Raw genomic sequence first — 15,575 nt, 5'->3', positions numbered from 1 at the left:
AAGACAAAGTGATCTTTGAGGCAATGGTATTGATCCATTAATCCCCATCATATCCCTGCAGGTGTATTATCGGCATTTAAACCTATTGTACCCTACAAATCTTACTTATTACCCCGTTAATCTTTGCGTTGACTTTTATATTGACCTGGGAGTGTTTTACTTATGCGCTATCCTTTCTTAAATGTAACAATTGATGTCACTCCTGTTTGTATTGCTTTGCAGAAGCTGGCCTTGTCACCACAGCAAACTCAGGGCGGTTCTGTATCCTCACCACATCCCTCCCAGCCCAGTCAGGAGGAATCCAGCCCATGTTCAGACATGTCAAGCTACGAGGAGCCACCGTCTCCCATGTCAGCAGCCAGCTCTGGACCTTTGGCTCCTGCCCCGGCTCCAGCCCAGGTCCCTGTCCGCCGTCAGCCGAGCAGGGCCTCGGACCAGGAGGCCTGCGTTGGGAGAGATGGAGCACCGCTCTGTCAGCGCTTCGTACCCAACGACCCCACCAAATGGAATGTGGAGGAGGTTTATGAGTTCATTCGTTCACTACCAGGCGAGTAGGCTTTGCTAAGAAGGCACAATCATAATGCTTTATACTCCGATGTGTTCCGTGTATGAAACCTGTTTACCTGTTATTAACTGTAGCTCGTGCCTCTGCTGTTTTCACAGGTTGCCAGGAGATAGCAGACGAGTTTCGCTCTCAGGAAATCGATGGACAGGCCTTGCTCCTGTTAAAGGAGGACCACCTGATGAGCACTATGAACATTAAGCTGGGACCTGCACTCAAGATCTTTGCACGCATCAACATGCTCAAAGACTCTTAGCAGGAAACCGTGTGTGTATGGGTGTGTCTGTTTGTGTGTATTTGTATATTATAGCACTGATGGCACAGAGTACTGACTGCACTGTGAGCAGGCCTGCTCCATTACTGGACTGGTTCCTGTCATCCAGAATCTCACTCAAGTTTGACTCGACCTCCCAAACCAGATCATACTCACCGGCATCAGCTCAGTCGCCTTGTGACCATTTATGCTTCTGCTTGGTAACGTTAGAGTGACGTGTCAGACACTTCAGTCTGTGTTTACATGCAGTCACAGGAGAAGCTTTTCAGTTGCTAAACCTTAAAGGAGCCTGTACAAAAGCTGTGCCAAAATCTTTTATTTTTCCAGATGAAAAGAAATTATACTTTAAAAGTATACATGGTTGAAACAGCAGACGCATAAGTTTCCACCTGGCAGTGCACCTGGTGAGTTCTTTCTGGGTTAAAAATAAAAAAAAAATAAATGAGTTGATGTGAGTATAACTGTTAGTAGAAAAGACACCAGATGTCAAAACTGGAGACAAGTTAATAGCAAGCAGCAGCCTCTGGGGCTGAAAAAGCCAACGCACAAGTGCCAAAAACTGCAGTTTTTCTACAGTCGCTGGCTCTAAAAGCCATTAATCCCCCTTACCCAGTTTATGCTTCCCGTTGTCGCCCTCGCTAACAGTGGTACTGGCCAACAGTGACATCACAATTGCTGGCAAGCACGACACATCAGTGTCATGTAGGCTGGTGTGTACTATCATGCCACCATTTCAGTGACACAGTCGTACAGAAGCTCAGAGATTCTAGAGGGATTTTTAAAGCAAGGCAGATGCAGCAACAGCTTAAAAACATGACTTTGCTGTAGCTTTGCATCCTTTTTCTTCTTCTCCTATACCAATGCTCCTGTGAAGGATTCTTCTTAATAGGAGATGAATCTGATGTGCGTCAAGCACCAGTATAAATGGGTACAGGGCTGTAATGACGTCACGGTTGGTGTAACAAGCAATTTGAGTAACATAAGCTAGACTTAAGACCCCAATGTTAAAATGCTCAACTTTACTGTATCAATAAACATGTCTGCAGCCCTGTACAAAAAATGGTTTGGTCTTTCTGGATAGATTACACCTTCAAACAGCCTAATTGTATCTGATAGCTCTTGGCAAAGCTTCCATTCAGCTAAATAGAGTCGCTATATTTAACTTCTCAACTGTGTTTGGTGCCTTTGGGAGCTTTTTTTTAATGCCGTTATCTGACATTTTATATGGTATTAAAGCACTGCTGAACTTATTATCTGTGCAGGTATCTGTACTATAGATGCAGCTTACAAACCAAGCTTGCCAGCATTAACTGATAGCACTCTTTGTTATTGAACAAATAGATTCACCACAGCTCCAACACAACATGGACATATAGCTCAAAGTTTAAAGTGCCAGTCCATAAGTTGATAAGTGATGTTGCACTACATCCATCAATTACATAATCTGCTTCTCTGCCATAAACAGACGACGGGGGAAAACACCTCTATAACGTCAGCTTTTCAAGCTGGGGAATGATAATCTTCTATTACATGTGTAATCTGTTAAGCTGTGATCACAGTGCAGGAGAATTAAGATAACAAGAGTGTCCTTTTAGTACCAGATGTAACAGCAATTATCAAATGTCATTAAGCAGATTCCAGATGAAGATACTGATCCTGTGATAATTGCAGAAAAATGAAGTGTTATGTTTTCCCTGGAGAAGGTTTTTTTGTTTTTTGTTTGTTTTTTAAAGTCTCTAAAAGCTTAACTGAGGGAAAATGTGGCTACGAGAAGAGACAGTGCCAAGGTGCATTACCTGTTCAGTTATGATTGGGCCAGGTCACACTGCAGCACAGTCAGTGCTGAATGGAGGCATTGGGACAAAACATGAGAGAAGTCTCGATTTATTATATTATTAGACAAGTTTTTGTACAGTTTGGTTAGCGTGTGAATGAGAGCGAGGTGGCTGTACGTGCGGCTGGGAACAGAAGATTGCATTCATTAATTTGCCCATTTTTATTCACTTGATGCTCCTTTGCCTTTTCTCACAATGGACTCTCACAGCTCTCGAATACAAAGCTTGAATGCGAAGAAACCATTTAAGCAGCCTCTTTTGTGACATCGATTTTTCCCTTCCATCTGCCAGTTTTCTCCTCTGAACTTACACTGCTTACAAATGATTTTTTTTCCAGCTGCTCTTTTTTTTGTTGTTGTTAAAGATTTACTAAAATATGATATTGATTTCTTGTATGAGATTTGTAAAAGTACACTAAATTATCAAAGAAAAAATGTGGGTACGCTGCTCTCTTTTTGTAGCAGCTCTGTTTTTGGCACTTATTCTCTCTTTTGCTTTAATGTTGGGGAAACGCTTCACCTAAAAGTGAGAAATCTGGAGTGGCATTTGTGAAGCGGTGCCAAAAAAAAAGTTTATATGTGCATCAAAGCTCAAGTGAGGAAGAAGAGTGTGAATCTGTTAAGTTATCGTTTTGCTTTTTTAACAAAAGTATAAAAGGTGTTTGATATTTTGAAATATGCAAATGTATAAAGTACCATTGGCTTGGGAATTTTGGGTTTGTTTGTTTGTTTTCTATGGGGGGAAAAATGTTCTTATTTACTTGTTTTGTGGGCGAGTTTGGAAAGTTGACATTTTTTTTTGATACTGCTTTGTTAAATGCTTGTATTTATCAAAACTGTTTGTTACACATTTTGCAGTCATAAATAATTTGCTATACAATTCTGTGTCGGGACATTTGTGTGTGTCTGTGGATTTTATTATTTATTTATTTTATTAATGGGACACCTCTAGTTGTTAATTTATATACAAAGCATTTAATTTCACAAATTCCATTTGAATGTGCTTGTGTTTTTTGGAGCATGTTATCAGAATTTTATGACCACTGTTTCTTTCTCTTGAAGTTCCAGACTCATGAGGACCGAAACTTAAAATGCTGAAATATCATCAGTTTTATTTAATTAAAGATGGAAAATGGTTTTGAAAATGGGCAGATTTGGCAATATATTTAGAGATTTCTTCAATTAAGCACCAAAGATCTAAATATAACTGGGCACCAAAGCATTTTTTTTTAAAGGCACATATTTCTTCTTTTGATACATGTTCAGTCTCCCTGTCACATTAGCATATTTCTTTAAATACTTAATCTATAGACTGATCACAAATGAAATCCAAAAACAATTAACAAACAGAACACCATCTGAAATGATGGCATTATTATTATTATTAGGATATGATATAGAAAACATGAGCTTGAGAAGACACGCAAAAGCAAAGTAGCTTTTTAGCTCCATTTGTGTCCATTCCATTAGGCCTACTTGATGAGGGAGGTGAGGAAATTGAATATCATATAAAATAAATATAAAATCCAGTATGTAACAAACCTGGAACCTGAACACACGCACAATATAAAAAAAAAATTATGGATCGTCTGGTTTATAAAGCATAAAGTAAACAGAACATACACAAAAAAATTAGTAATTCTAGAACAGGCCTTTTAAAAGTACTGGTGCAGCATTTGAGTAGTTCGGTATAACGCACTGGTTGACGGTTCACGTTCCTAAGCTGTGTACCTGCTCTTTCTCGAAATTGGAACAAAGATATTTCCAGGTGTTGAGCTCTCATAACGTTTCGTACAATGGCTGACGGGCGGTTTCCTTTTTGTTTCCACCGAACTATAATGAAGAAACAGGTAGCTCTAGTTTTGTTTCAGACGCAGAGACGAGTACAGAAAACTGCAGCGAAGACACGCCCACTGTTTTGATTTGAGAACGGACGAAACCAAAAGAAGTAGCGGCATTTTTAATGTCTTTTTCAAGGTAGAAAATAGTTTAGTTCAATGGTTTATTATGTTTATAGCTGCATTTTTCTATGTGACCACAGCCACGCATACAGGATAGATGTTGCTGTGAAACAGGAAAGGCGTCTATCATTGTTTAACCATCCCCCCCTTATTGGTGAAAATGGTTTAGTCCAAGTTTGAAACGACGTTTTGAACTGGAGGTTTTTAAACTGCGGAAAGAAACACTGTAACGTTTCTAACATACTACTCACCTCTAAAACCTATACTATATTCTTTAAATAACAGCAACAGGTAAGTTCGCCTTTAGAAAGGTGTCATATTTTCATTTCTGTGTAGTCCTATTTTTGACTTTAATAAATACATTTTTACTCATTTTATTTTATGTAATTTTTTTGTTAATACTTTAATGTACACATGTAATAGTACATTTTCTGTGTGTGGAGTGTAGGTGTACCCAATTTTACCCTTGTACCCAACTTCATTAGTTTTCTTTTTTTTCCTAATAAATAATGTTTAACCTAAATATTTATGTTTATATCAATAAACATATTTATATCAATAGTTGCTATAGTGTGTGTGTGTGTGTGTGTGTGTGTGTGTGTGTGTGTGTGTGTGTGTGTGTGTGTGTGTGTGTGTACATATGTATGTGTGTATATATAAATATAGAAAAATGTGTGTTTATATAGATAGAGTTGAATATAGATACAGGACTATTGTACATTTATAGAAAAAGATGAAAACCCCTTATAATTTCCTAGAAGTAGTCACACTTTATGTTCTTTTTGATCACTAGTCCCCAAACCAGGGGGCAAATCTTTGAAACTGTAGCTGTGCTGTTTCTCATTAAAATATGACTAAAACTGTTGCTTGATTGTTAATCAATTGACGAACAGTCTCAACCATGACCATTTTGGGTGGAGGCGTAGCTAAAACAATGTAGCTTGCCATCGCCAGTGTGTGAATGTGTGTGTGAATGGGTGAATGACTGAATGTAGTGTAAAGCGCTTTGGGGTCCTATGGACTAGAAAAAGCGCTATACAAATGCAGGCCATTTACCATTTACCATAAAACCTGACAAAAGTGACTATTTGTACCACGTTAACGAGTGATTTAAATGTCTAGACTTCTTCTGAAATGCCAAATCAGAGAGAGGGAGCCACTGATGATTCCCCTGCTGACCTTCCCTGTCTGGAAAAACTTGACTCTCCAACAGGTACGTGGCAGTTATTACAGCAGTTATTGTTTTCAGGCACATTCAGGGGCCATTAGTAATTGAAATATTACCACTGTGGCAGTTTTAATTATCTGTGGGTGTGTGTGTCCTGTCTGTGGTGTCAGGGAGCCCACCCACTGCCTCATTATCCAGTCTAATGGAGCTGGAAAATTGTGTTTCCAACATGAGTCTTGCACATGAGATAGTGGTGAACAGAGACTTCTGCTTCAAACCCCGAAATCCTTCTACAGACAGGCAAGAAAACACTTAACCACATCTACAGTGACCTTGGTTATTCTTAGTTCCTATATTAATGAGTGTTTTTACCCTTGAGCTGTTCTTTTAATCTGCTTGTCTGCAGCCTGGAGGGTAGAGTGACAGAAATCGTTCACCGGGCCTTTTGGGACAGTCTTCAGGAGCAGCTGAACAGCGATCCTCCAAACTACAGCCACGCTGTCCTTCTGCTGCAGGAAGTCAAAACTGTGAGTATCTGGCATTGTAAGGGTCAAAAGGAAAGCACAAACATGATCACCAACCTTACAAAAGGAGAAATTAGCGCTATCTGATCAATAAAGCATTACTTTAATTCACAATGTATTTGTTATGATGCTGTCAAAAATATTCAGGTTTATAAGAAATGTGAAGACAAAAAAAATCTTACATTTTAGATCTTTTAGGGTTTTTTTTGTACCAATTAAAAAGTCATTTTTAAAGTGACATAAAACAGAAAAATCAGAGAAATACACGTCACAATGATATTACAACAGATTGGGTTTGGCAACTGTGTGGCAGTCCTTTGAGTTTATACATCACTTTGATGTGTAGAAATCCTGTTGTGGGCAGATGTCCCAGTCCTTTTCACACAAGAAAGAAGCTGAACAGCTGCTTGTTTCAGAATTTCAAAATTGATGAAATCTTTGTGCCTTACATTGAATGAAAATGTTGGTGATTTAAAATATACAGTACAAGGGAAGTGATTATCCAGTTCATTTCTTTGATCATACTGAAAAAACAACATTGCATATTTTGAGATGAAATATTAGGTCACTGCAAAGTGTATTTGTAGCTTCTGGGAACCCCAACATATATACCCAGATGTTTATCTTTAATATAGTCACACTACTGCGCCTCCACAAGGTTTGCACAGATTTATTTAAAACAGATGAGAGGTTCAGGTTTGGCTGCTTTGAGTGTACATTTACTTAGAGAAGCTCTGTCTTTGCACAATCTTCTATTTCCTGTAAATTTAAATAAGAAATGGAATAAGATCCCTTGAGCACATATGTAGATTTTCATATCTTCTCTTTTGATTCCAAAAAAAAGGAGAAGAAATTAAAAAAACAGAAAGAAACTGGCCATGTCATCTTTAATCAAACCCATATTCTACTCTACTTTTATCTTAGATGTGTGCTTGTATTTTATAGCTTGTTTAAGATTGTGTTTATCTGCCCAGGGATTGTAAACTTGGTAGTAGCTAAATCTTTATTAAATAGACTTAAAAAACAGTTCCAAGTGAGTGTTTGCAGTGTATTATATTAAAAGAACTGGATAAACTGAATACTTCGAAACAAAACATAACATGTTAGTGAAAACAGACATTTTTCTTCACATTAGATGCTTCAGTCCCTGCTCTTGCCTGCTCACGTCAGACTGAGGTCTCAGCTTGACGAGGTGCTGGATATGGATCTGATTGGGCAGGAGGTCGACCACGGGGCTCTGGACCTCCACCGACTGGCGGAATTCGTTATCAACACCATGGCATCTTTATGTGCTCCGGTGCGCGACCCAGAAGTCAGAGCACTGCGGGATCTCAAGGAACCTGTGGAGCTCCTGAGGTAAGAAGCAGGTTAACAACACCTGCAGCGAATAAACTTGTGTCTGACATGGAATCAGTGGCAGGCTGTGGCCCTGTTTAAAATCCAGCATGCAGCAAGCTGTATTCCTGTAATGACATCACTTGCAGACCACATTATTACCATGAAATGTAACGTAAAACCGAATTAATATACATTCACTGATCAGTTTTCTGCTTAGTAATGCAGTACCAATATAAGATAAATCCAAACTTCTTTTCAGTTGGTGTGAGTTTGGATGCTCCGTTCTGCAGTAATACCTCTCATAATGTCCAATTAGAACTAAAAATAATCTTCAGTATGTGCAAATATTTAAAAGTGCTTGTAAATTCTTGTTTTAAAAATAGTATAAATCCCACCAGAATTAACTAAATCTATTTAAACAATATAAAGATGCAAATCTATTAATTTATAGCCAAAGCATCTATATGTTGTGCTGAAGAGATATTAACTAAAATTGAACTTTGGCCAAGCTGTACTATCATGTAATACCACTTTGCGCCACATGATGATTCTGTGAGTTGTGTAACCTTTATTTAACTGGGCAAGTCCTTTGCTCTACCTGCTATTTCTTGAGGAAATGCATGTAGAGCTAAAGTATCCACTGTTTAAAACATCTCCAAACGCCTATTAAAATTCTGCCCTCTAGTGGTTGAGGTTACCTTATTTCCAAGAATGTCAAAAAAGGTTTTACTCAAACATTATTCCTCCCAGGGAGATCTTCCGTGTCTTGGGTCTCATGAAGACCGACATGGTTAACTTCACCATTCAAAGCCTGAGGCCTCATCTCATGCAGCAGGCCATACAGTACGAGCGGGCGAAATTCCAGCAGATCCTGGACAAGCAGCCAGGTGAGAAGGGATTTCATTTCCAGCACTCTTCAATCTTCAACTTCACTGGTGCAACGAGTGATAGATGATAAAGGTGACTTTGTGAGTGCTACATTTATGGTCGCTAGATATTTCAGTTTTCAATTGAACCTCTTTTGACCCTCGTCTCTCTAAAGTACCATCCTGCCATTTTTCTGCTTCTCATATATTGGGTAAGGAGTGGGACAGCCAATCCCTGAACTGAGTTTTTGGCTCATGTACTCTGCTTCTGTAGCGCTGGCTAATCAGAGTAACTGGCAGCGTGACAGTCACTGGTGCTGAATAAGCCATGTTAGCATCCATCCATTTATTTTGTTAATCGCTCATCCAACTTAGGGTCATGGGGGGAGTTGCAGCCTATCCCAGCTGTCATATAGTCAGAGTCAGCCTTTACAAAAGGCTGACAAAGAGAACCACACAGTCTCACATCCACACTTAGTTGTTTTGGGTTGTTTTTTAATGTAATTGTTTCATCTAATAAACTCCAGAGTAGACACCATGCTTATGGAGTCATTAGACAAATAATCAGTAACAGCCATTTAGGATATTGACCCCAAGTGGTCAAAATGGGAATTAGAATCGTGTAACTCCCCGTGGTTTGATTTTCAGGATTAAAAAAATTTACCTGCAGTGGGAGATTTTTGCCAAACAATTTTTTCTCACTACTCTGGTGAGTAGTTTAAATACTGAAAAGTCTAAATAGTAAGCAAGATCATGAGTTAAGCAAAAGAGTTTTATCACCTGGGAGAGACACTTGGTGCAATCCCATGTGAAGCCTTTGTTGGGATTACTGGAGCGTATTCCAAGTGTCATCGAGTGACATGTCAAGGAAAAGGAGAAGACGAGACGGGTCCTTTTTAAGAGCAGCAAAAGAACTGGAGAACTTCAAGACATGTCAAGGAGGTAATTTAGCCATTTAAATCAGCTGTGTTGGAACAAGGACACATCTAAAACCTGCAGGACACTGGTCCCTGAGGCCTGGAGTTGGACACCCCTGTTCTAGAGTCATCACAGCAATCAGGTTTTCACCAGCTGTCTCTAACCAGAAACCACCTTTTACTGGGTCCAGCTCCTCCACCACATCCGACACCAGTTCCACAGACTTAACTCCAAGGCTATAGTCCCAGGTCAATTGCAAATGTAACATAAAAGGTCAATATATGCTGATAGATTACTCTTCATAAAAAGACAAAGTGGGATGGAGATGATTGACTTTTTAACAGAGCACCACAGTCTTAGACTAAGGTAGGTGTGGGGAAAACCACAGAGGTAAATTTAAGAAATTATTGTGCTTTAAAGGTGCATATTTAAATATGTAAATAATAAGTGCAAACACATACAAGGTAAACGCAGTTTTAGCAAAATAACTCAAGTATGAATTCACAGCTAATCCCTACATGAGTTTCTAGTTTCTACTGAATAGAGCATGTTTATTTTTTTAAATGATGGTCTCATTAGTTTAAAAATTGATGATAAAGCAGGGGATGCTTTAAGTTGCATGGAGTTATTGCTCAGTTTCTCAGTCGATCTCCGCCTCAATCATCACAAAGTCTAAAATGGGGATGGTGAAAATGCTCAGCTCGAGGCTTGACAAACCACAGTGACATAACCATGGCTACATCCATCTTTAATGAACAGTCTATGGCTCTGTCTCGCTCAGTAGCCACTAAAATCCATGATTCACTTAGTCGGTCTCATCTGTGCAGTTTCAGTTTTTTAGTATATTCTTAATCATTTCATAATTTGTCACTTCTCTTCAGATTCTTTGGACAATACCACTGCTTGGCTTCAGACAGCAGCGTCTGAGGTGGTGTCGCCGTGTGAGGCGCAGTCTGATTCTCCCGGTCCTGACAGCCGCGGTCCTTTCAGCCCCACCGCTGTCCTCAACCGGGCCTACATACGTCTTCTCCACTGGGACCCACAGGACCAGAAATACCCTGAGGTCAGCTGCCGTCTGAAAAATTACATCACGCCCATGCTTTTCATCGGACCCGGTGATATTTTATTGATTATGAGGGAATGTTCAGTTTGCCTACCCATTCCTCCTCACTGGTTAAAAGCATGTGAACTGATTTTAGACGCTGCATTAATATAATTGATGAATCATGACAGTTTGCATTTATATACTCTATGACCCCTGGAAATTCATCAATTACCTGTGGCTTCGCAATCTTATTTAGGGTTATAACCATTAGACTCTTTATTGAGGTATTGATTTCATATTTATGCGGAAAACATTGCCCCCTTGTGACCCCAATCTGCCTTCCACACACAGACCATCCTGATGGATCGGGCCCGCCTGGATGCTCTTGGTCAGCGGCTCCAGATGTTGGTCCTGGAGGCGTCGGTGCTGCTCTTGACTAACGCTCAGTGCGGCCGCGTCGTTTTCTCCCTGCAGGGGTTTGTAGGTAAACTCAGGCAGTCCATCACTGCCCTGCTGGAGGGCAGTCACACAAGGTAAGAGGAGGATGTGGTGATGCATGTACTGGCTGTCACAGGGAACAGGTATTGTATGAGAAAGAAACCAATGGAGGTGACATGAGGCAACTAGCTTGTCAGAACAGATCCAGCTAACCTCATTCTTTCTGTTCAAGAGAGGGCGTGTCATGATTAGCGGATAAATGTGGAACAGCAGCTTGTAATGTTCGAGGTCTGCTTGCACTTTGGTCCGAGCTGCAATAAAAGGCATTATTTAAACGCCAGAAGAGAAATCCTGAGCAAAATTAGAAGCCATTGCCATGGTTGAACATTTTTGCTTTGGTGTGTTGTAACAATGAATATCTCAAACTTGGCCTGGATTCATAGTTGACAAACTTCAAAAACTGAACCAATCAGCATGCGAGATGAGGCTAACTTGTTAGAGCTGTTTAGGGGTACGAGGTTTATCTAACATTTGTGAGGAGTTATCAGCTATAATCAAGCCTGAATGTTCAGATCATCTATGAACTCTATGAACTGGATCTGTTTTACCTGACTGTCTTTTATGCATATACTGTTACCATGGTGGATGCTAATATTAAACATGACCAGAGTTTCAAAATAAAGCAGTCCTAGACCGCATATCTCCGCCATGGCTGAAGATGACCTCAAATCAATTTCATAGATTTGAAAAAAAATGTTTGAATTATTTTGTGATGTTTTCTTGAAAAAATACAAACAATGTTTGATATTTGGCAAGTTCTCCAATTTTGTCAGACATTGGTTTGTTTTGTTGTGTTTTTTTTAAACTCTGGCTCTAAATTTTGTCAACAAGAGCAGGTATCCTTAATATGGTCACAGCGCAGCCTGTGAGCACAGAAGCCCCACCTACCTGCTGTTCAAACCGTCTGTTTGACAGCGACAGCCAGTCAGAAGAAAGTTGGCTTAAAAGGGAGCGTGGTCTTAGAGTTAGAGGAGCTAACACTGTTTGTTTGAGATAGTAGAAGTAGTAGAAGTGGAGTAAGGAATATTTTGAACTTCCCCAACTTTAAAATGATGGAGTCTAAATGAGGATAATAGTTCTAATTTAAAATTTCTAACACTGTAGAAGCTGTTCTGAAAAATTGAGTTCCAGACAATCTGGCATTTGCTCTTCAAAATCTATTTCCATGTCAAACATCTGTGGCTCAATTACTCCTACGTTAGTTTTATCATTGCATAGCAGAAAGTAGTCTTTCAGTGTTAACTGTCAGAGCAAAGCAGATATGCCTCAGCAGCAGGCAAGCAGCAGACGAGGTGAGAGGGCACAGAAGACGACACTAATTTGCATTTTCATAAATACGCATCTACTAAAAAGAGGCAAGGGTGTAGAATTATATTTAAGCCATTTTAAGGAGTGCACTCATGGAAACAAATGTGTAATTGTGAAAAACAAAGATGAGTTTGTAGGAGTTTAATCAATGGGCAGGAGAGGAACTTTAATCAAAATCCTGCTCTTGGAGAACTCCTTTATTACTTCCATCAGTTCCTGTGCATAGATGCGTAGGCCTGTGAGACAATATATGTCTGATGAAGAATGCTGATGGTTGGTCTGATGCCGGTTTCTGGTGCTACAGGGAAGCTGACCTGAAGGGGGCCTTGTTGGGGATTGGGGAGATAGTATTGCAGCAGATGTCTGAAGCGCTGGCTACTCAGGGAGGAGCAGCCCTGCCGGAGGAGAGCCAGGATCTGCTGAAGGGACAAATATCTGAGCTGTGGAAACACAACAACCCAGTCTGCGTGCTTATAGGTAAGACAGGATGGGGGAAATGAAATATATCCACATATTGGACTTACATCAGTGTGTATTACTATATAATGTCAGCTGTTTACGTTTTGTAAGGTGTGAGTGGAAAAAATGGCCATTATAGACTACCGTTACTGGAAAAACATTTTTAAAAGAAGTATATTTTACGTAGCAAAAACTCATGTTTGGAGAATCACAATTTTCAATGGACAGATTAAACTAATCAGTTAATTTGATCTTTTTTATTTGTGTAAAATGTCACAAGAAAGACCATGGTGATATCAGGATGTTGACGCAGATCATGTTCCTTGAAAAATAAATCCTCAAAGTATTTATTATAAAAACTACAGAGTATTTGCATATGTTTTTTCCTTCTTTTTAAAAAGAAATATTATCTTGTATTTTATATATTATAAGATTATAATATTTATAATACAGATAAGCATCTACTCTGTATTTCTTTATATATTGCTTCCGAAAAGCCAGACTTTATTGTAGTGGTCTTGAGCAATGGTTCTCCACGCTTTCTGAAGGTCTTTTGAACGTGTGCTTTGACTATTGGCTGCTTTTTCCACTCATTTTCTGTCCACTCCTTGTACCTGACCATTTTCACAGGAATATTTTTTGTTTGTTAAACCACTTGAACCTGACTTATGAGTCATTCAAATAAGCACTTAAGGGACAAACCAGTGTTTGTCACACTGTTATTAGCAGCCTGTTCCCATATCTTCAGTTGAATCTATAAACAACAAGAGCTATTAGCTGAAAACTTGGCATATGTTGGCATGATGTCCAGTGTGTCCTCAAAGACATTGAGAAGGCATCAGGTTTTTGGTTAAGTTCTTACTTCATTAAAATTTAGGATAACTTGGCCAAACAGAGTGGTTAAAAAAAAAGCGGTCCTGGAAAAATATTTTCATTAAGATAGATAAGTACATGTTCCTGCACTTTAATGCTGCTGAGTTTAGATAATCTCTGTTTAAACTTGGATGTGTGCTGCTGCAGAGCTGACTTCTCTCCCTCCTTCTCTCCATCAAACAGGAGAAAGGGTACAGGGTTTCCTCCAGGACACGCTGCGGGGCGGCCCTGCTAAAAGGAGTCCAGAGCTGCCTGCTCCCCTCGGGCTGCTGAGTGCTGAGCTAGTTGAGCTGGGGACGGCCTTTGGGCGAATCGTCCACTTCAACCAAACAGTCTTTGGTCCCTTCTATGCGCCCATCCTCAGGAAACTGCTGTTCCAGCCAGTAGGGGCCGAGGCTGGGGAGGACTCGCGCTAAACTGAGGCTGACCCTTTCAGTTTGTAGCTACATTCTTAGGCAATTTAAAGAAACAAAGGCACAGAACCAAAATCCTGTGTTGCCTTATACATATTTACTGCCTTGAAAAAAACAAACACGTGAAAGAAATTTTAGTAATTCTGACCCAGGTGAAAGCTATAATTATTATATTTAGCCATTTTAAGACGCTGAATGTGAATGGTTTTAGAAATCAGAGCACCAAAGAACATATGATGAGTCTGTAAATAATACTTAAGCTTTAATATGTAGCTCTTCATGTTGAAAAATGTTTATGAGTAACTTACCAAAGACAGCATGCACCTTTTCAATATTTTTATTATTATTATTTTTTTCTTCTTGAATCAAAAATATACTTGTGTTTCTTTCAGTCGTTGACATTGGAGCGGGTATGTGCTACTAAACAAATACCAAAGTGATATATTTTTTCCACCAGCCATTCAAAGACATGAAAACACGTGAGCTTGAAAGAAATTATCGTTCACCTTGTTACATTTTAAGCAATATTTCAGAAAAAAACTGTTACAGGATGCACATACAATGGGATAAGTTAAATCCTAAAGAGGTCTTATTTTAAAATCTGTATTTTTTTTTTCTTTTCAAAAAATACTAATACGGTTTTTAGTATTTTTCCCCCATTACATGTTATTGTAGTGAAGCTTACAAGAGTCCTGTTTTAAATGTATGTACACGCTAACATTTCAAATGTTTGGAGTGACTGTGCTATAGCTGACTGCCAACAAGCAAAGGAAGTATTCAGAAACCAATTTGTGCCCTTTTATTTGCTTCTGGCACTATTTTTGTAACCCATTAACAAACTGTATAAAAAAGATGGACATAGCCCTGGGGTCTATAAAGTAAAGCCAGTGCATAAACGCCTTAAACCTAGATTCTTTATAATGGCCAGCAGGGGCCAATTCTGGAAGCAGTCAAAGTCAGACAGTGTACAAGTGAGGAAAAACTGCAGTTCCTTTAGTGACCACTTGTGTCTCCATTGACTCTCATGTTTAATCCACAATCTTGGTACAAAAACAGATTTGGTCACAACTATACAGTTTTTTCCCCCCGCTCATACAATAAATAATAATTATAAATACAGAAGCAGACAGTTGGTGATTTCATTGGTCGCTACCTTAGTGATGCACCCAATTGTGATGATACGATACCTGGTAACTTGTATTTGTTTTTTAATAAAAGACTTATTATACTTTCAAATATACTTTTCATAAATAAAATGTTATCCGTCTAATTTATTCAAATTAGTCTTATTTTAGCTCTGCGAGTGACCACTGCATACTTTACAGTGACACTTCTCAAAGTGCCTCGAGGCTACTACTGCTGTGATTTGGCGCTATATAAATGAAATTCAAATGAACTTCTCCTTTACCTGCTGTCACTGTGAGCACACCTTTTATGCATGCGTGGGGTAAAGCCAATAACAGAAACATGAGATGAAATAATACCACATGGAGCTGACAACATGTTACTGTATGTTACTGTAGTAATGCAATAA

General features: G+C 39.2%; 2 protein-coding genes across 3 annotated transcripts in view; both read left to right on the top strand.

The window, feature by feature from the left end:
- The window catches only part of phc2b (polyhomeotic homolog 2b (Drosophila)), a 42,450-nt gene extending 41,489 nt beyond the window's left edge, over positions 1 to 961 (top strand). For both annotated transcript variants that reach the window (XM_026167042.2, XM_026167041.2), the window contains exons 14-15: positions 223 to 547; positions 664 to 961. In XM_026167042.2, the coding sequence (XP_026022827.2) occupies positions 223 to 547; positions 664 to 818 (480 nt within the window). In that variant the 3' untranslated portion in view covers positions 819 to 961. The remainder of the gene's footprint in view (positions 1 to 222; positions 548 to 663) is intronic.
- A 3,828-nt stretch (positions 962 to 4,789) lies between these two features.
- On the top strand, positions 4,790 to 15,315 carry LOC113022059 (T-complex protein 11-like protein 1). Its single transcript, XM_026167048.2, has 10 exons — positions 4,790 to 4,922; positions 5,754 to 5,844; positions 5,970 to 6,099; positions 6,206 to 6,326; positions 7,459 to 7,679; positions 8,412 to 8,548; positions 10,327 to 10,508; positions 10,842 to 11,023; positions 12,601 to 12,773; positions 13,812 to 15,315. The coding sequence occupies exons 2-10, from the start codon at positions 5,766 to 5,768 to the stop codon at positions 14,042 to 14,044; spliced, it is 1,458 nt and encodes a 485-aa protein (XP_026022833.1). The 5' UTR covers positions 4,790 to 4,922; positions 5,754 to 5,765; the 3' UTR covers positions 14,045 to 15,315.
- The last annotated feature ends 260 nt before the right edge of the window (positions 15,316 to 15,575 follow it).

Source organism: Astatotilapia calliptera, chromosome 5 (genome assembly GCF_964374335.1).
Source record: "Astatotilapia calliptera chromosome 5, fAstCal68.1, whole genome shotgun sequence".
NCBI classification, from domain to species: domain Eukaryota; kingdom Metazoa; phylum Chordata; class Actinopteri; order Cichliformes; family Cichlidae; genus Astatotilapia; species Astatotilapia calliptera.
This window is presented reverse-complemented; position numbering and strand designations above follow the sequence as displayed.

Excerpts from the sequence above, each read along its gene's own strand:
- LOC113022059 (XM_026167048.2), top strand. The coding sequence starts at position 5,766 with ATGCCAAATCAGAGAGAGGGAGCCACTGATGATTCCCCTGCTGACCTT. Across the intron at positions 6,327-7,458 it reads TGCTGCAGGAAGTCAAAACT|ATGCTTCAGTCCCTGCTCTT; the intron begins GTGAGTATCTGG and ends TCTTCACATTAG. Across the intron at positions 10,509-10,841 it reads AGGACCAGAAATACCCTGAG|ACCATCCTGATGGATCGGGC; the intron begins GTCAGCTGCCGT and ends TTCCACACACAG.